The sequence below is a fragment of the Hyaloscypha bicolor genome (assembly GCF_002865645.1).
Source record: "Hyaloscypha bicolor E unplaced genomic scaffold K444scaffold_118, whole genome shotgun sequence".
NCBI lineage: Eukaryota > Fungi > Ascomycota > Leotiomycetes > Helotiales > Hyaloscyphaceae > Hyaloscypha > Hyaloscypha bicolor.
Window position 1 is genome coordinate 1,258,822 of NW_020194620.1, and position 18,902 is coordinate 1,277,723.

At 50.9% G+C, this 18,902-nt stretch overlaps 8 protein-coding genes across 8 annotated transcripts; 5 read left to right on the forward strand and 3 right to left on the reverse strand.

Moving 5' to 3' along the window:
• Window positions 1-234: 234 nt before the first annotated feature.
• K444DRAFT_645136 (putative NADPH-dependent methylglyoxal reductase GRP2) lies at window positions 235-1,483 on the forward strand (the record flags this gene model as incomplete). The annotated part of the gene is made up of 4 exons (XM_024885053.1): window positions 235-256; window positions 306-549; window positions 667-833; window positions 885-1,483. 4 exons carry the CDS (start codon window positions 235-237, stop codon window positions 1,481-1,483), a joined length of 1,032 nt encoding a protein of 343 aa, XP_024733316.1.
• A 109-nt stretch (window positions 1,484-1,592) lies between these two features.
• Window positions 1,593-4,081, reverse strand: K444DRAFT_63340 (uncharacterized protein). Its single transcript, XM_024883604.1, has 4 exons — window positions 3,818-4,081; window positions 2,940-3,509; window positions 2,177-2,889; window positions 1,593-2,047 (listed from the first exon to the last, which is right to left on the reverse strand). The coding sequence occupies exons 1-4, from the start codon at window positions 3,892-3,894 to the stop codon at window positions 1,692-1,694; spliced, it is 1,716 nt and encodes a 571-aa protein (XP_024733317.1). The 5' UTR covers window positions 3,895-4,081; the 3' UTR covers window positions 1,593-1,691.
• K444DRAFT_63375 (uncharacterized protein) lies at window positions 3,879-5,057 on the reverse strand. The gene has a single exon (XM_024883657.1). The coding sequence runs from the start codon at window positions 4,921-4,923 to the stop codon at window positions 4,270-4,272; it is 654 nt and encodes a 217-aa protein (XP_024733318.1). The 5' UTR covers window positions 4,924-5,057; the 3' UTR covers window positions 3,879-4,269.
• Window positions 5,058-6,168: 1,111 nt separating this feature from the next.
• On the forward strand, window positions 6,169-8,354 carry K444DRAFT_693851 (uncharacterized protein). The gene is made up of 5 exons (XM_024887847.1): window positions 6,169-6,524; window positions 6,577-6,675; window positions 6,848-7,196; window positions 7,276-7,345; window positions 7,394-8,354. Exons 1-5 carry the CDS (start codon window positions 6,181-6,183, stop codon window positions 8,197-8,199), a joined length of 1,668 nt encoding a protein of 555 aa, XP_024733319.1. The 5' UTR covers window positions 6,169-6,180; the 3' UTR covers window positions 8,200-8,354.
• A 451-nt stretch (window positions 8,355-8,805) lies between these two features.
• K444DRAFT_616248 (uncharacterized protein) lies at window positions 8,806-9,842 on the reverse strand (the record flags this gene model as incomplete). The annotated part of the gene is made up of 1 exon (XM_024880887.1): window positions 8,806-9,842. A coding segment is annotated over exon 1 (748 nt), but the record flags the coding sequence as incomplete, so codon positions are not given.
• Window positions 9,843-12,132: 2,290 nt separating this feature from the next.
• K444DRAFT_535454 (uncharacterized protein) lies at window positions 12,133-14,961 on the forward strand (the record flags this gene model as incomplete). The annotated part of the gene is made up of 1 exon (XM_024875287.1): window positions 12,133-14,961. One exon carries the CDS (start codon window positions 12,133-12,135, stop codon window positions 14,959-14,961), a length of 2,829 nt encoding a protein of 942 aa, XP_024733321.1.
• A 437-nt stretch (window positions 14,962-15,398) lies between these two features.
• On the forward strand, window positions 15,399-16,118 carry K444DRAFT_536372 (uncharacterized protein; the record flags this gene model as incomplete). Its single annotated transcript, XM_024875369.1, has 3 exons — window positions 15,399-15,587; window positions 15,644-15,771; window positions 15,830-16,118. The coding sequence occupies 3 exons, from the start codon at window positions 15,399-15,401 to the stop codon at window positions 16,116-16,118; spliced, it is 606 nt and encodes a 201-aa protein (XP_024733322.1).
• Window positions 16,119-16,767: 649 nt separating this feature from the next.
• K444DRAFT_616251 (uncharacterized protein) lies at window positions 16,768-18,040 on the forward strand. The gene has a single exon (XM_024880888.1). It carries the CDS (start codon window positions 17,191-17,193, stop codon window positions 17,827-17,829), a length of 639 nt encoding a protein of 212 aa, XP_024733323.1. The 5' UTR covers window positions 16,768-17,190; the 3' UTR covers window positions 17,830-18,040.
• Window positions 18,041-18,902: the final 862 nt, after the last annotated feature.

Genomic DNA, 18,902 nt, shown 5'->3' on the forward strand with positions numbered 1-18,902 from the left:
ATGGCTGTGATTCGCCCCGACTTAATTTTGGGTTAAAGTCATGGTAGGAGGCGCCACTGTTGGATGCAATGGAGAGGTCTGGATGACGTTTTTTGCGGCCTCCGCCATAAATCTCAAATCTTCAACAACCCTATAAAGTCTAAACCACCTCAACCACAGATTCTTAATCTTCAACCATCCCGATTTTCACTCGAGAGATTGATTTTGAACGGACGAAGATCACGGCCCGCAATCATGACGAAAGTACTTCTTACAGGCAAGTTCAGCAGGAAAATTACCCCACTATTGACTGACCAAAACTACAGGAGGCTCAGGGTTCATCGCTGCTCACATCCTCGATGTGCTCCTCAATCATGGACATTCGGTTGTAACCACTGTTCGCTCTGAGGAGAAAGCCAGTAAGATCCGTGAGGCATATCCCGATACGCCAAAGTCAAAGCTTGACTTCGTTATTGTCGAGGATATTGCCAAAGAAGGCGCTTTCGATGAAGCCGTGAAGGTTGAGGGGTTGGAGGCAGTCCTTCACACTGCTAGTCCGTTTCATTTCAAGTGAGTTCTATTTCTCTGGCTAGAAGGACCTGTTCTTGTCACGTGGGCAGATACTCTCCGCTTGATTTCCATCTTCCATATGTTCACTGGTTCAAGACTGACCTGGAGCCTTTGTAGTGTGACCGATACACAAAAGGATCTCATTGATCCAGCTGTGATCGGTACAACTGGCATCTTAAAGGCCATTAAAAAGAACGCACCCTCCGTGAAGAGAGTCGTCATTACCTCATCCTTCGCATCTATTCTCACTGCTTCAAAAGGACCGTCGTGGCCCGAACACACCTGTAATCATCCCCTCCCCTACCCTCCCTGCCTTCTTTGCTAACAACCCCCAGACTCAGAACTCGACTGGAACCCCGTGACCATGGAAGAAGCAGTGCAGAACCCGGCGAACGGCTACCGCGCCTCCAAGACCTTCGCCGAAAGGGCCGCCTGGGAATTCGTCAAGAACGAGAAACCGAACTTCGCCATCTCCACCATGTGTCCTCCCCTCGTCTTCGGCCCTATCGTGCACTATCTGAACAGTCTCGATGCATTGAACACCTCTAACCAGCGAGTCCGCAACTTCATCACTGGGCAGGTTAAGAAGGAGATTCCTGATACAGGGACGTTCATCTGGGTTGATGTGCGAGATCTTGCGCTGGCTCACGTGAAGGCAATTGAGGTTCCTGAGGCGGCTGATAAGCGGTTCTTCATCACTGCTGGGTATTTCAGCAATAAGGAGGTTGTGGAGATTATCCGGAAGAACTTCCCGGAGTATGAGGAGAAGCTGCCGGGGAAGGACGTCAAGGGCGGGGGTTACCCTGAAGGAGACCAGGCGGGGCTTTATAAGTATGATAATAGTCGGGTGAAGAATGTGCTGGGCATCGAGTTTACGCCGCTGGAGAAGAGTATTGTGGATCTAGTGAAGAGCTTAAAGGCTGTGGGTGCTTAGGGGAAGCAAGTAGGGTGGAAAGATGTCTTTAGAGTAATAAGAATTAGTGAAATAAAAGGCTGCCACTGCAGTGGCAGTCTAGTTTGGGAATTGCGTCTCATTACCGTTTGGCCGCGATCGATCCGTTCGCACCTGCGTGTCGGAGCTTTCCGAGGTTGACTCGAGCACGCCGCCTGGAGATCGTAGATGGGCGTATAAACTGCTGAGCTTATCTCCTATACGAAGTACTAGGAGAGGTGGTGGTTGCAATCTCAACAAGGTCACTCCGGGCAGCTGCACCCCTCCCCTTGTCAAAACACCATACAGTCCATCCACCCCAATTCATAAGAACGACAAAGTCATCGTCTCTCTGGATAATATTGGGAATACCACTTCCCACGTCATAAATGTGATCGATCTCTTCATCGCCTACTGCGTAGTCTACGTTTCCGGTCCAGTAATATGCAATATCACTATGGCTGCCGGCTGGGATAAGATGGAGCGGACTGCCTTGGAACCCGTAACACGGTATGCTTTGTCGACCGGTGTAGGGTTTTCGTTGATTTATGGCGATCAGCGAATTCTCTGAGGTTCCCGAGTGAGGTCAGCAGACAATCTTTGACTCGAGCTCTAAGCAAGAGGAAAACAGGTGGAAGCGCTCCGTGGGGATACCATGGATTAATGCACTGTCCAGTGTAACCTTAAATCACTTACGTTCAACTGGGTTCTTGGCTTCTGAGGGCTTTCCATATACCGGTACAAATACCTGATTTCGCCAATAGAACGCCGACCTCAGAAATTCCTCGGAATGGTGATGTGATACGCAGTAATCCTCCAGGGCAAATCTGCCCTGGTAGATATCGAAGGTCGCCATCGTGAAAACTGTAGGGTGGATGTCATTTGTTTCGGTCTGCCCTGATCTGCCGTTTCTTTGGTATTCACCGGTATCCGATTCGGATGTTGTCGAAAGTTGCGCTTGGAAGCTCTTGTGGATTCCGACAACGCCGTCGTGAAGAGGTCCCGTGAGATCGAGTGATTCGGCTCTGGATAGATGTAGATCTAGTAATTTGATCTTGGTTGGCTTTCCTCCCATGAACTCTTGTGCAACGACTCTGCGCGTATGCACATTGGTGCTAGTGAAATGCTTTGGCCAAGCCTCGTAGATGACATAGAAACAACTCTGCTCGAGCGGATGAAGCACAACCAATCCTTGTCTTATGGTGAAGCCTGGGAGGTATTCGTGTACTGCTGAAGTATCCACTGATATCAAAGCCCCTCCAATGGACCAAATGAGGACCTGGTGTGCTGTGGTAACAATGCCTACCTGATTCTTGTGAGCTGAAATCCGTACAGCTGGTGCTGGAAGCCTTATGCTGCCGTGACTCATAGTCTGGGGATAAGCTAACGGCCATGCGCTGAGAGAAATGCTATCAGTTGTCAGTTTAGTGCCTTAACTTGTTTTGAGCACAGAACTCACGGGCCTTTCTTCGCAGCCAATAAAACCTCATCAGAGAGGTGCCAGCTTTCCAAATTCAGTCGATTCCCGTCCATATATGTGGCTGTCAAATTTGTCCGAATATCTCTCACAGATATGGCGCTGCGACTGACTCTGTAGGCTATCCTTCCATTTTTGTACTGCCAGTCGGACCAGTCCGAGGTCATACGGCCGTCTCGAGGCAAGATCGACATTGATTGATATCGACCATGTTGCCTCCTGATCCTGTTTCTTATCGCTCCAGGTAGCCATTTCATGAGAGATTCTTTCTCGAGAAGTTTCCGGTCGGTATTTAAATTGTAATGCTCCTCCCAAATGGGTCGGAAGTGCCTTTTTATTATCCCAAGACAGAATTCGGCGCTGGAAAATGTCTCGTTCCATTTGCGAGATACAGAACGTAGTGAAACTACCTCTTCCAGGTCGAGATGCTGTGTAATACAAAGAAGGAGCTCTAGTGGGAGCTCCAAGCATATGTCGTTCGAGGAGGTGTTTAGCTCGATTTTCAGACGGCGAATCTCAGAAGAAGTCAGGTGCCGCAACAAGCTGTCCAATCTAGGACGAGGTCAGACAGGCACTTCATGAATATCTGTACTTCGACAATTCAGAGAAGTAGAGTGCGGTGACTGGGTTTTTGGAAGGAATGAAATAGCCTTGGTTCCTACAGCATTCCCCCGCAAAATGTGAACAGCAAGAGCCCAGTGTCCCACTGAGAACTGGGATATTATCACTTTCCATGTTTGTTCCCAATACTTTCAAGACTACTAGACAGGACGTAACCCATGGTTCTCCCCGCAGTGGAGCAAGCACCTGGGTGAAAGCTAAACCAACAAACAGAGGGAACAAACGAAAACATGACGTACTCTCTGCTTCGAGCTTCAACGTCGGGTTGTCCGTCCTGCAGACGCAGCGAGTCCAGGGTTTGGGCTAGCCTCCCCATTGCCCTGGTTCGAGTGTGAAGACGCAGGAGTCAAGACGCGAGAGGCGAGGTGAGAGGCGATTACGCACGGCGAGGCCAGCAAGATACGCGAGCCAGCCAGCGCCGCGAAAAGCCGAGCCTGGAAGCCGAAATGACTGGCTGTGCGGGAGTCGGGATATTCATTTGCCTGGCCTGCCGAAGGGTTGTCAAGCTGCCGCTGCCGCCGCCGTCGCTGCCACGCTTCTCCCGGGATGTCGTCGTTTATTAAGAAGGTCGGACGAACACGCCCACGCCCACGCCCACGCCCACGCCCAGGTGCCGGATGCATAGGGGTCCCCGATGTGGAAGGCCTTAGGCCACTAGGACCTTTCAAGTCTCAACCCGCCTTTTACCCGTCTACTTGGTAGGTACCAGGCAGCGCAACGCAGGGCGCTTCTCGACTTCTCTCCGTTCCCCCTTGAGCTCCCACCGCCAACCACAAGGGACCGCGGCACTCCACTGCTCCAGCAGTGGAATGATCGACAAATGTTCCCGCAAATTTCTGGATGGAACTGATGTGGGACGTCTATAAGAGCGCTGATATACCTCGAAGCCTTCGGCTGTGGTAACGAGCCAGCCAAGCCAAGCCAAAACCATGCACGCACTCTTCTCGCAGACTTCCTTGCGTTTCCTCCTTCTGTCTTCAGCTGTGAAAAGTGAAACATCGGGCCGTAAGATGGAAGGACTGGAAGGACTGGACACAGCAGGCGGTGGCGAGTCGAGAGTGGCAACGCTGGCTTCGAGGAAGGGAGCTTCGTCAACCCATACAAGAGCTCTGCCGGGAGTGTGGCTACAGTACGAACAGTGCTTTTTCTCTTCCCGGGGAGGTCTTTGCGCCTCCCCCGCGACGAGCGCGGCTGGGATAATGACATGAAAATGGCATGCAGGACCCCTTCTCTGCTTCTCTACACGTCGAAGAACGATGGCCTCTGCGGCGATGCAAATACAGTACTCCTCGCGAATGTGACAGGACAGGCAGGTCGAAGAGAGCCGTGGCGCAGTCTGGGGCATTCTATTTTGAGGCTCTAGAACTACGAAATGCTGCAGCTTTTCCAGCACGTTATGTATGAAAGGGCGGTTTCAGATGTTACCGCCGTAACCTCTCAGGGGGCGAGGTTTGTAAGGGGGAGAGGGGGGGGGGGGGGGGGGGGGGGGGGGGTGGGGGGAGTGTTCTCCACAACATCTCATTCTCCGCACGCGCATGGCCCATTCTCGACGTTTAACCGCGTCCGTGGTCTGCAGCCGGTGCTGTCTAGCTGGTTGGCTGGCAGGCTGGCAGGCTGGCAGGCAGGGCGTGGCTTTGCTTCATTCACGTTCACATCCTGACTTGCATTGTTGTGTGGGAGCTCTCTCGGGTTTGATAGAATCATAGAACTGGAACTTTGCCACAAACCTTGTGCTCCAGAGCGCGCGAGGAACAGGGACAGGAACACGAACATGTACTTCACGAGCTGCCCGGGTCGGGCTCGACCTGATTTGCCTACCTTGCCGTTTCCCCTGACCACCCAATCCCTCTTCCTCCTCTGATAGACCTACCTGCATGATACTGTAATTGCCTCTCGCTCAAGATCTTTGTCCTCGCCCACCGCTTGCACTGCGCTGCACTACGCTGCGCTGCACTGCACTACTGTATTGGCGGCAACCTCGAATTCACCTCCCATTAGCACCTCGTCACGGCTCACCGTCCGCGGTTCACAGTCAGTCCACAGTCCACTGTCCACTGTCCCCATCGCGTCGCTCCCCCCTTTTCGTGAGCACTGGCTTTCCCTCGATTTGCCCCTATTCGGCTAGTGCCCACTGCCGGGGTGGACTCTCGTGCGCTGCACTGACGCTATAATCTGGCCCGCTCTCCCCAAACCCACCGCACTCGTAAATCCGATAATCTATCTACTCTACGCCCCCCCCTTCAGATCCAGATTACACTTCACCTCAACCTCAACCTCGACAAGCCACCTCCCCACCGGCTCGCGCACCCTTCCATTGCAGTCGGATCACTCCTTCTTCCAGTCGCCCAGCTCTACGCGGATCCCAACGAGGCTGAATGCCAGCGCGGCTCGAAGGAAGCTCTCGGCTGGCTGCATAAGGTTAAGTTCCGGCAAAGAAAGAAGCTCTCCTTCCCCCCTCCCCCATCACCACCCGTCGCGACATTTGAGAGCTATCAATTTAGATGCAATGAGGTCTGTTCTCTTTCCTCGCACGTCAATCGATGCGCAGCCTTCCATTCCAGCTGGACCCCGACCTTTCTAACATTGTACAGGTGACCCGACCATGGATTTAACGGACGAGAGTGCGCAACGGAGTCCCTTCATGAGCGATTCAGACCCAGGCCAAACGACTGCTCGAACCGTCCCCATCCTCCACCCTCCAGTCATCCAAACCTCTGCTCCTTCTCCTGGAGATCCAATGGAGGTCACGCCTCCAGCATCCGCCATGATGGCCCCCCCGGCGCGAACCAGCCCAGACTCCGAGACAAACGGCGTACATGATCAGATGGTGATGGGAGATCAACCACATTCTGGCAGTCTGGCTGGACCCAATGCTGCCGCTGCCGCAGCAGCGGGTGCCCAACAACCAAAAGTTGTACAGACTGCCTTTATTCACAAGCTGTACAAGTAGGCGTCCATCTGGTCACACCTATGCAGGCTTTGGCTAATGGTGTTACAGTATGTTGGAAGATCAAAGCATTCAACACCTGATATCTTGGTCAAACTCGGCCGAGAGTTTCGTCATGTCGCCATCTAATGATTTCTCAAAAGTTCTCTCGTTGGTTCAGACCTTCCAATTTCCGGATGCTGGCTTACACACCATAGGCAATATTTCAAGCACACAAATATTTCGTCATTTGTACGACAATTGAATATGTATGGATTCCACAAAGGTTTGTATCACCAGCCACAGTCACCTGAAGATCTGCTGCTAAAATTTGCGCAGTCAGCGATGTCTTCCACACTGGTTCGCCAGAGTCTCCACTGTGGGAATTCAAGCATGGCAATGGCAATTTCAAACGAGGAGATCTTGTTGGGCTTCGAGAGATTAAACGCCGCGCATCAAGACACGCTCTGGTTCACAGAGATTCTTATTCCGCGCCGAAGCTCCCACTTTCCCAGCCGGGAACACCAGCAGAGCCAATCCATTCAATGCAGGAATCGACCGAATCAAGGCTCACCAATCTTGAACACACCTTATACGAGACGCACGCTAGACTCCAGAGGACTGAGGATAACTCTCAGTTCATGCATGTCAGGAATCAAGTCGTCATGGAGGCTTTGACCCGCTCACTCCAGGTAAGCTTCCCTTCTTTCGGTTTGCGTCAACATATTCTGGCGTGGATCACATATTCGTTTGGGGGCTAATTGGCTCTAGCTGAACCACGAAATGTCACGGGCAATTCTTTCACTTGTACCCAACCCGGAGACACCTTTGCATCGAGACGGTAAGCACAGTGAGAACATAGTATTCAGATTTGCTAATTCAGCAACAGTAATAAATATGCAAACCGAAATCCAACGGCAGGTAGAGGTAATCAGATCAATGGATGAGCCACCCGAGCCTCCCTTTTCCGGAAGTCGGCCCTATTTCTCCAATCTGTCGCTTGACAATGCCCCTGTCTCACCACGACAAATGCCACAGGACGATCCTCGTCGCGGAACAACTATGGGCGTTGCCCCTCGACAGAACTTTTATCGTCCGCCTGTACCATCGCATCTGTCCATCACCCCGCGCAGGTACGGCTCAATTGGAGCCAACACATCACAATCATCACCCAGCTCGTTGCGAGGCCAGGTTCCTCCACCGCCCCCTCCTCCCCATCCTCTTTCAACCGTAGCATCACCTCCCACAAATCTCCCCCGCCGTCATACATCGGCCGATATCCGGAATGTCCCCGGCTGGCAAGCAAACTCGTCTCCTTTTGGCTCTGGACAGTCATCGTCGCAGTGGCCTTCATCACCCAAAAGGGGTCCTGTGATCATGACCGAAGATCAGCGCATTCGTGACAGCTTCAGCTCCTATTCACTTACTACAGCCTCCTCCCAAGGCCGCACCGATAATTCCCGCCCAACGACACCGCCTTTTTCGAATGGAGCCACCGTAGACCATCTCAATAGCTGGTCATGGGGTGGTTCCCGAGAGAAAGGTACTACAGGTCTATTCAAGGATAATTCCGGACCACCTACCAGGAGAGGTAGCATGGCCCACATTCTGAATCCAGCAGAGACAGCCGAAAGAGACGAAGAGCATGAGGAGGAGTTGAGGGAAGAAGACAGAAAACGAAAACGGCTGCAATAGAAGTACAAAATACGGGCCCCATACTTTGATGTTTGAACGACACGACTAATGTTTTCTACCATTAAATCATAAGGACGGCGGAGGTATTAAATTTTTTTTTTGTACAAGTCATGGATAAACAGGGGTTTTGCCAAGGAAGCATGGATTTGCATTATTTGTAGAAGATGTATTTCTTCCTATCCGACCCGGAGAAAGGAAGCTAGCGACTGGTTAATGGGAGCTGGGCGCGAGGAACTGTAAATGATTTCTAGGCTGCGGTAATGTGGGAATTATGACAGCATACCAGGTTGGGCAATGGGTTGGGAATACCAAAAGGGGTTTGCATGGTCTGGGGATGATACGGCATCTTAGCATTATGATAAATTCGAGATGTGGTTGCTTCTCTGGCCTTCGGCTGTGCAGTTGAAAGAGCCAACTTTGGTGGGCGTGAAATATCAACTGGTTCATCCAAATCAGCCACAAAAGAAAGGGGGGCTGGGCAGCGCTTAAGCGAGAGTCGCTCAACATGGGAGCTCGTTCTGGAGCCAAATGGGGCCTTCCCATGAGAGTAGCTCAGTTGAGTTGACAAGATTGAGTCAACCGAATACATAATCATATCGTTGATCTGTTCATTCGTTTTATGAGAGAAACTGTGTGATAAATACGAAATAGTGAGCCGGTAACAGACTGTGCGTCAAAGTTCTGCAAGGCCTCCAACTCCCGTTCAATCCCATCTCTCAATTTGATGACAGCGTTGCAAAGTCCTGCAAAGCCTCCAGTTCTTGTCCAATCTGATCTCTCAAGTTGATCACAGCGCTCCAGACGGCTTTGACCCGTTCCTGTGTGGCAGCAGCTGGACCAAAAATCGCCTTCATTTTATCTTCGTGTCATCTCACCTTCTCAAGTTTCATCTGACGACGAAGCCCCTTCAATCTCTCAACACTCTTCCACCCATCATGGTCACTTGTGAAACTAAACATCGTCTCGTTGTTCTCGTCTGTTTCGACAATTGGGCGGAGACCAAATGCTTCTACAAAGAACGCATGGGTACTCCATTTCCAGGACAGTGTCTCCGCCGTGGCGTTTCCTGCATTGGGCCCGGCCTGGAATTGGTTTCTGTGGAGAGGGGAAGCTTTTGGCCATGGTATCGCTGGTGACGCTGACGGAGATAATGCAGTCGATACCTCCGCTGACTGTGCTTGTATTTCCTTCCATCGCTTGTTGTAACAGTCAAGTTGGCTCTTTGCCCTGGAGGATTTTTTCTCCTCAAGCGGCCTGTTTCCTCCGATGGATTGATTCTCGTCGAGATGGTATGCTCCAGGGCGAGTCGTCAAAGGTTGCCGTGCGGGTTGCTCGTGGCCATGCAGACCAGTGATGGAGAGCCGATCGATGTCGAGGCAGCCAATGTCATTCAGGACTCGGAGCTCGAATGGACAGTTATTGAGTCGCTCGATGAGCCTCCACTTTTCGTCATGCAGCCACGAGAGTTCCCGCAAGGCTAGTTGTATGCATGTGTTGTCGAGATATTGAAGAGGATGAAAGTCCCAAAGTGCTCCAAGCTCGTGAATGATCCGTGATTCCTCTTCGCCTGGAGAGATATCTGGCAGCTCGATAAGAACAGGGAAGATTTCGTCGGACATCCAATGTCGAATCTGTGCTGGGGCGATGAATTCTGTCTGGAATTCAAATTCTAGAAAGTTCATGTGGTCTCCGGACATGCTGTGAAGCTGTGGAGGAGGTGGCTCCATCATAGGGGCAAGTGCCGAATTGTTGTAAGAATGAACGATACTGCCCGGATTGGAAATCTCAACCGTCGTCCCCAACATCTCAGATGAGTGGCGTCGCTGCTGGATTGTTTGCAAACGCAGGGGTTCTTCTGTGTTGACGATGGCATGCCCCGAATTCCCGATGGGAGGTGCTGGCAGCATGCGCACTGCTCTGGTAGAAGGATAGGGATAACTGGACCTGGGCAAACGCCGCTTAATGAACTTTGGGCCTGGCCATCGGAATCTCTGAGCTTCTTGCTTCGTATGTCTCCCAAAACCCGACTTTCTAGGCTGGCCCCAGGTCTCGCTCTGGCCCGTCATTGCAAAACCAAGATGAGAAAAAAATATTTGCTCCTCGACTCTGAGGATCGACAGCCCGAGCATATAATGCATATCGGTGAGCTCTTGGGGTTAATGGTTGAGCAGTGGAAGTTGTGTTATGGATTATCAAGTGTTTGTCTGCCGATAGCAAACAACCACATGTCACTCATGGCTGCGGTACTTCCAAGTGACAGGAATGACCATCTGATAGAATGACAACGCAGAATTTGGCTCGACTATCGGAGAGATGCATTGCCAACAAGTAGGGCAAGGAGTAACGGCGCCTGTTGTCAGATAGAAACATGCTGTCAACATCACTCGAGAACCCAAACTCGGGCGAATGCATAAAATTAACGCTAACTGGTAGATTTCTCACGCGATATGAGATTCAGCTCAGGACTCTGTCACTCGAACAGAAAAAATTGCCTGCCTAGGCCCACAACACGACAATACTGTTTAGCACGCAAATGCAACCAAGAGGCTGTGCTTTCTGGCAGTAGCCCGTCAGTTTCTGAAGTCATGCAAACATCTCCAAGAATTTGCTTCAATATGACTAACTCTCCTCCTTCTCCAGCAGTGCTTGGGAACTTTGCGAAGTTACTTTCATTTTCAAGGGGGTACGCCATGGGGGCCAAAATGAATCTCATGCGTTGTGGCTTTACTCACTCTCGCCCTCAACCGGGAAATCTGGCAGACCTCACGCGTGGGCGGCTGGGACACTGCCCCAAAGTGGGCTCCAGGAGCCTACGTTCTTCAGAAGAGTGCCTCCCCTTATGCGCAAAAGGAAGTGTATCTATCACATGACATGCCCAATCTCGCCTAGCAATCCAATTCCTTTTGGGGGCCAAGCCAATTCTTGCGCCATCCTCGGAACGCCTCCTCCTCACCTTTCTTTCAACAACGTCTCCAGTCTCCAGTCTCCAGTCTCCAGATCAAGTCCACCGCGCATGGATCTGTCGTCGTCGCTTGTGTGAGACGATATCTCCAACAATCCGATGCGATGCTCTATTTTTACCTTCAATATTCCAGGTTTTCGAAGTTTCTCTGCAGTCCAAATCTATTTCGAGCTGGCGTCCGCAATCGAACTCCCTCCACCGACCTGTCGGGATTGTCTTGCTCCAATTAGGAGCCCCGCCACCAGCCTCGTCGTGCATGCCCAACTGCCACCGGATTGGTGTCTTCTGCACGGCGAGAATTCGGTCAAAACCACTACTCCGTAAGCGCTGAGCGGTCGGCGCGAACCCCCCTCATCTGATTCGTGGAACGGCTCGCCTATCATGAACAGCTTCATCTTCTCGCGCGCGCCATTCGAGCACCTCTGCGGCCCAATTTTGGCTATTTTGATTATTCTGGAGCAGAGGTTGGCATCGCAGTTGGCTTGCCCCCTCCATTGGCCGTCGGCAGAGGCACTGCGTCGGAGCATGATAAACAGCTGCTCGTCCATCTCGATACGGTGCTACTCCCACGCGAACGTCGCCCAGAGGGCGGGTTCGGCGCGTCAAGACGCACATGGGCCGTTGTCTCAATACATGGCTGCAGGCCCAGATTGAGACCCGATAGCCAGTGAGCCACAACCATGTCCACGTCTGACGTTGGCGCCCAGCCAGTGGCAGCGTCGCGCTCGCTCGCGGGTGGCCCGTATAAACATTCTGGCTGCCCAGAGAAACAGGCCCAAGTTACTTTCTTGTCATCTTCTTGCTGTCGCTGTCGTCGTCGTGCCTTTATTCAAGTCTTCGTTGATCGAAGCATACTATCGTTTATAATTTTTTCCTTCCCTACTCGAGTGACGCTGGTCGTCCGTATATACATACTCCCGTCGGTCAGGAACGCGGGTTTCTAGAAAATGGCGTTTTCTAGGTCAACAAGAATGGGCTCTATAGATCTCTTACCGGCTACTACTTATAGTCCACCGCCGCCTGAGCAGGCTTGCAGGCGGCGTCGGTCACTTAATACGATAATGGAAGACGATGAGGAGTCAGCACGAGGTTCGACGCTAGACGTGCGTAGAGGTCGAGAGAGATCTCCGAAGCTGCAGCTGGCGAACTGGCTTTCTCCTCTCAGTGAACACTTTCCGACCCCTCGAGGCAATCACTTCATGTCGGCGCCGATCCCCCAATCCGAGACATCCTCAGAAGACGAGAGCGTCTCCCCCACTGCCTCATCAGCTCCGTGGACACGAGATAGTTACACGACGGATGCTACCGAGTTCGACGACCTGTACGATGTGTCTTCAGACGAGGATTCCCGGAGGAAGAACAGCATTCGGCGGAATGGCAGTGCTCGCAGGGCAAACAAGTCGAACAGATCTTCTGATGACTCCGGTGAAGGCAGAGCAACTCGAAATGCTCTCCCTGCTCTCCTTATACCATCTGGTGGAGACCCATGGCCTGGTGTTGCTGCATTCAAGTTGATGACATCTCCGTCTTCCGTACCACCCACACCTCCGCCGAAAGTGCCCATGTCGCCTGCAATATTTTCGTATCTACAATCCCAAGAAGTTCCATCGTGCTCTGCCCCACCTTCTCTTGATGGAAGTCTTTCTTCCGACCAGATGGCAGCTTTGTCTGCACCGCCAACACCAAACATCGGGAATGACGAAGAGGATGGCGACCACTGGGGTGGCGGCGTTCAACTGCAACCAGCAGCCATGGCTACTCTACAAGCACTTTCTGGGGGGGATGATTTGTTCGAACAGCAGACGGAGCAAGTTATTGAGTTGACTCACGTATCTCCGGAAACGTCACCAGTTCATGAGATGCAGCAGAGACCTCCTCCTCTCACGACCAATATTCATCGCAACAACTCAGTAGTTCTTTCTCCAGAACAACAGCGATGCATGATTGGTCTCACCCGACTCGAGATACCATCTCCTGGCGGCTTCTTTTCAGCACTGTCACCTGGAGCACGACATACTTGGCATCTCGTTGCCTGCACTCCAGAATCAGCCAAGTGCCCATCATCGACCACGGCCGAACATTTCTACAAGACACCATGGTCTAGTAATGAACCCGTGGAACGTATTTTGGAGGTCCCAGACATGTCGGAAACGATGTCTGATGGCCTTCCTACTGCCAGACCTAATCTCAGCCAATTGCATCCTGAAATGACAATCCGTCCAGAGTTGCGACACGAAAGCTCTGACAAGACGATGACCGGCATCAAGTCACCTAAGCTCTTCGAGGGAGAAAACGTCATCCCTGATGAGATCTTGACCGACAACACCCCAAACTATACTGAGAAGCTGAATGACGGAGCAGTTGTCAACCTTGACCGAACTTGGATGTGGCTGGCAGCTCAGTCTTCATACTTGGCCGAACTTATCAACCCGACCGAAGACCGTGACGACGAGGTTGCTCTGCTTCAACGCGCAGCCAGCACCAAGAGCCAGAAGGAAGCCATCGAAACCGAGTCAGCTCCACGAAAGACGGTTCGTTTCTCGGAAGTTGTCTCCACATCCACTAATATTGCTTGCCCACTGCCAAAATTTGATCGTCAGGAATCTGCCTACCTCCGCGCGTTCAAAGCCTACATTGCTCGATCTCGATATCGGGACACCTTCGTCCATCGTATTCCCAGGTTCGAGGCCGTCCAATCCCTACGTGTTAACTTTTCCGATGCCCATCGCGCTCAGCTCCTGAGTAAATACCAACTCAGCGTCGTCCCTCTGAGCGCCAAGCGCCGTATGTCAGCCAATGTCGCTCGGGGCGACGAGATTACCCCCGAGGATCCCGAAAAGCTCAAGCGTGACAAAGAATACGAGGCCCTCCAACAAATGATTCCCGCAACTTGGAACGTGAAGGCCATCAAGCTTCTGAATGGGGGTCGGTTGATTGCGGCACCCGTGGCTAAGCGCCTTGCCAGGCTTTCGTCCATGGGACCAAAGCTTGATGGTACGCCAAGAGATCGAGCCAGAATCTTGGATCTTGGAGGCCAGGCTACTTGTGACTGGGCATGGCATTGCGCTCTCGAGTACCCGAATACCAAGGTGTATACCGTTACGACGAAGGCTCTGCGTCAACTTTCTAATTCCAATATCCGGGGTCCGAAAAACCACCGCCAGGTTGCTGTAGACCGCCTAGTCAAGCTGCCGTTTGGGGACAACCAGTTCGACCTGATTTCTGCTCGGGAAATCTATACTGTCTTGCGCGAACAGGCACCGAATGGGCAGGACGAATGGGAAGCTTGTCTTAAGGAGTGCATGCGAGTTTTGAAGCCTGGAGGTTACTTGGAATTCTCCATCATGGATTCTGACGTCGTGAACGCTGGACCATTGGGTCTGGCGAAGAGTGTCGAGTTTGGGTTCAATTTGAAGACTCTGGGGTATGATCCGTGCCCGACCAAACTCTGGTTGGGAAGAATAAGAGCTGCTGGGTTTGTAAACGTCAAGAGGGCCTGGCTATTCTTGCCCATGGGAGCGAAGATCGAAGAAAAGGTCGTCAACAGAGATAGCTTGGGAGTTGAGGTCAAATTGGAGCTGGAGGCTATGGTGTCAGGGAGCACGGAAAATGCTGCGAGTGTATGTGGAATTGTCGGTGGGTGGGCATGGGAGAAGTGGCTATTGAGGTGCCAGGTGCAGACCGTAGGTAGCGAAGGCAAGCTGGAAGGCGTTCAGGACATCATTGAAGAGGGTCGAGCATGTGGCGCGGGATGGAGAGTTGTCAGTGGGTGGGCCAGGAAGCCTATTGGAAAGAATTAAGAGATGATATGCATAGACACGATTTCGTTTGGAGCATGGTAGTATCTCATGAGAATCTCATCTAACTAATATTTATGTCGTTACGCAATATAAAGACTGGACCGATTGATCTGGATCTTGAAGATATCCGAATTCATATTGACGGATATGAGAAATCGCGCACTGAAGCTTTTAGTATACCCGTACCTTCAATCAGCCATACTTTGTCCAAACTTTTCGCTCCTGGTGAGATTACATCTCGTCCTCGTCTTGGCACCCCTGAATACCCTGAGCCGATTATTAGCGAGCGGCCGTTGCCGTAAATCTGCCGCAATCAGCGGGGCAGCCGAACGTCACCGGATTATCGGATCACCAGGAATCTCTTCACCTCCTCACCTCTTGCTTATTCTCCACGACTTCGACACGTCCTCATGGCTAGCTATAACCCGGCGACCAAGATGTCCAACGAACCCAATCTCAACTTCGGCTCCCCAACTATATTCTTCGATTCGCATCCGGAAGAGCAGGAGTCCTACCTCTATTCCTACTGGTCTTCCCTCAAATCCAACCTCAAGATTGCCTTCACCGGTGAAGTCCCGAAGTTCCATTCCCCTGGTAAATTGCGCATAATATGGTGGACACATGATGTACGTAGAGAGAAATGCCATTGATGCCTGGAAGTTGCTAACTTCTCTATCACCAGGGCAATCAAGGTTTGAAAGACTATGAGCTGCATGAATATGAGCAGGTCAGGGCCAATTTCGATATTCTGTTGAATATGCCAGAGATCCGGCGGGTAGTAATACAAGGTTATTCGGGACAAAACCCTTAGTATGTATTTCTCTTCAACCGCTCCCAGGTGGAAAATTGCTGACTCCGGGGCCGCCAGTGTCTTAGTGAACGGCACAAATCCATGGCAAGAAAAATTTCGACGGATGGAGAGGGAGGCAAGAAGGGCAAAAGCTTTGCAGAAGAAGGCGGAGGGAAAGGGGGGGCAGGACGCCATATTCGACGATTTCATCGGAGCCCCCAAGATCGAGAAGGGCAAATCAGGCACTCTGGTTGATATTGAAGATGTGATCGAGCAAAACGACAGAGCCGAGGAGGAGAGGAGGCGTGTGGATGGAGACAAGATCTGGAGGGAGAACGAAGGCTTGTTGAGTGGTGAAATGGTGTGAAAGCTGCCGGTTGGCACTCAACGTTCTATACCTGGAAGTGGATGGTCGGCTGCAAGACCGCAACCTCGGGCCTCGGCGGTGGAGGCGAGTTCGAGGAACGCTCGAGGGACACGAATTCGAGAGCGAGGACCAGGAGGGCTAACGGTGAGGCATGAAGTGCCAAGGGTAAGATTATCATGGTAGACTTGGTCCACGAGCGTGAGCTTGGACTTTGTGAACGCGCATTGTCTTAGACAAGTTCTGATCAAAAGCTGTTCCCGTCCAGATTAATGGCGCAACACGCCTGCTTATTTTTACACAGTCACCCCTACCACTGAGAAGTACTAAAAGCTTGAACTCTTCGTCACCCTTCATTGTCAGATTGTTCTGCTCTCCAACTCGAAGGGAGGCGAGGTAGATTGGCTTTAGCTCAGCCAAAATTGGAACGGACAGTACTACTGTATATCTTGCTCTGCACTTCACCCCATTCAAATTTCGACTTGCTTAATTTGGCTAACAAGTTTGTTCCTTGAAGTCGACTTGAGGCTCGAAGGGGTGTTATCACGTGAATATGTAGTATCCCAAAGCGGTCTAGTCGAAACACGTCCCTCGGCCACATGAAACGACCCGCCTTCAGTGCAGCTACTCCACGACAGAGCCATTGGATGAACGTTTCTCGAGCTTTCGACCTTCTCAACAAAGCCATCTATCTCCCTCTTTATATTGGTCGCTTTCTTTCAGGTTCTTGCCATGTCTTTGTGGCCACAGTGTGACCCTGCCAAAGCAGTGGCAAAGGCAGCCTGCAAATCCATCCACTCTCTAGGGGTTTCCTCTTGATGATTCACTCCGCCTCTTCATGCTGTTCTTTATTAATGCGCAAGGCCACTCACACCCATTTAATTATTCGAGCATCCATGTGTGGTGAAATCGTTCTTCATTCTCTTACTCAGCCACTCTTTAATCCTCAAAGAACAAGACTATTGTGCTACATATCTTGAAGCCCTTGCTCTCCCACGTTGCCTTTCCGAACCAAATCCTTCAATAATCACACGTAATGTTATTTACGACGTTATACCTTCTATTTCTTGGCACCATGGGGTCCGCCTCCGCTATTCCTGCGACGTCATTTTCACCTCTCTCCTCTCGACAAGCTGGCAACTCCGCAGCTAACATGCTCCTCGTCATCGCACCAGAGTCAGGGTCCTGCGCTGGTGCTTTGGCTGCAAACGAGTGTGCTACAAACACCGACGCAGCCCCTTTTCTCATCAAAGCAATGATGGATTATGGTATCACTTCGCCTCCCGAAATCGCAGCGGTTTTATCCTTGATCGCCTATGAGACAGGAGACTTCAAATACAACATAAATCACTATCCAGCGCCGGGGAGACCGGGACAGGGGACTCGGAACATGCAGATGCCCAACTACAACTTGATGTATGCTCGGTCAATTCCCGCGCTTGCCTCAAAACTGAGCGCAATCACGACGGCGACTTCTACGAGTAGTTTAAGCGACGATCAACTGAATGCCATAAGGGCGTTGGTACTGCCGGACAACTACAGCTGGGCAAGCGCCGTATGGTTTCTCACGTCTCAGTGCGCCAGTACGAGACCTGCTCTTCAGGCAGGCGGTCAAGCTGGATATGCTGCCTATCTGTCATGTGTTGGGACCGGCGCCACGGCGGACAGGCTTGCCTATTGGACTCGAGCCAACACCGCGTTAGGAATATCGTAGATGGGGCCGGATCGGGGGCCCTTGCTGGCGAAGGCCTAGGTCTGTAAGTAGATTAATAAATGGCAGATATCAACACTCAACCTTTGGTTGCTTGCGATTTCTTGTGTTTCTCTTTTATGTGTACCTCTCGGCATTTGCCTTGGATCCTTGTTAAATCGTGAGAGTCTTTATTCTTTCTATGCAGCGCACTTTATTCTTTCGATGGGTGGCCCAATTCCAAGGCAGCCCTTTGTTCTCCAGCCTTGGTCATTTGAAAGAAACCTTCCTGATGAACGATCTCTTTATGGTTTGCCATTTATTGCTTAGCAACACCACGACTCTGCGAGGTTGCCGCTCAAATATTCACGAAGTTCTGGTCCCTGTTTTTGCCATTGAAGCGCTGTTTCAACGATGAATCTGAACGCCCCTGAGCATCAACCCTTGTTAGCAGAAGATGCCACTGTCATAAGGTTTGCATCAGACAAGAAGTTTAGCAATACAGATTCCACCATTACGTGAAGTTTGAACCAGCGTAAGGAACTTATATGTCCTCTGTCCTCGCCTTTGTTATAATAGCTTCCATGCCTTGGTTTGGGTATCCAACAACCACGGCAGGTGATGGCTCGTTGGAATGCAGAGAATACCTGGCAATGGCTATGCCAATATGTGCAACCTCTAGGTGTTAAAGAATTATTATCTTCTATAATATTTACTAATATATAAAGCTTTTATAAAAAGTATTAATAAGAGCTTTTTCTATTATATTAAAGGAACTAGTATAAGGCTACTTTTATTAGATAATAAAATAATACTAGAGTAAAAGTAAGTAAAAGCTAGCGGAAGCTTTATTCGATCTGGCTAGCCTTATTACGTAAAAGGGTCATATGCGCGTTAATTATATTAATTAGATTAATTATAATTAATTTAACTAATATATAAAGAAATTAAATTAATAGCTATTAATCTAATCTAAGTTATTTATTTGACACACTAGCTGCAATAAGACCGTATCGCTGCAACAAAACCGTATGGCTGTTACGCACCAATCCCGCTGGGATATAGGGGCTGTGGTGCAAGTCCTGACATACAATTAG

Coding starts and splice junctions, on each gene's coding strand:
- K444DRAFT_616251 (XM_024880888.1), top strand. CDS start 17,191: ATGGGGTCCGCCTCCGCTATTCCTGCGACGTCATTTTCACCTCTCTCC.
- K444DRAFT_693851 (XM_024887847.1), top strand. CDS start 6,181: ATGGATTTAACGGACGAGAGTGCGCAACGGAGTCCCTTCATGAGCGAT. Junction 6,676..6,847: donor GATTTCTCAAAAGTTCTCTC/GTTGGTTCAGAC, acceptor TTGCGCAGTCAG/CGATGTCTTCCACACTGGTT. Junction 7,197..7,275: donor CTTTGACCCGCTCACTCCAG/GTAAGCTTCCCT, acceptor AATTGGCTCTAG/CTGAACCACGAAATGTCACG.
- K444DRAFT_63340 (XM_024883604.1), bottom strand. CDS start 3,894: ATGGGGAGGCTAGCCCAAACCCTGGACTCGCTGCGTCTGCAGGACGGA. Junction 3,510..3,817: donor GTTGAAGCTCGAAGCAGAGA/GTACGTCATGTT, acceptor ACCTCGTCCTAG/ATTGGACAGCTTGTTGCGGC. Junction 2,048..2,176: donor AGCCAAGAACCCAGTTGAAC/GTAAGTGATTTA, acceptor CGGGAACCTCAG/AGAATTCGCTGATCGCCATA.
- K444DRAFT_63375 (XM_024883657.1), bottom strand. CDS start 4,923: ATGCCCCAGACTGCGCCACGGCTCTCTTCGACCTGCCTGTCCTGTCAC.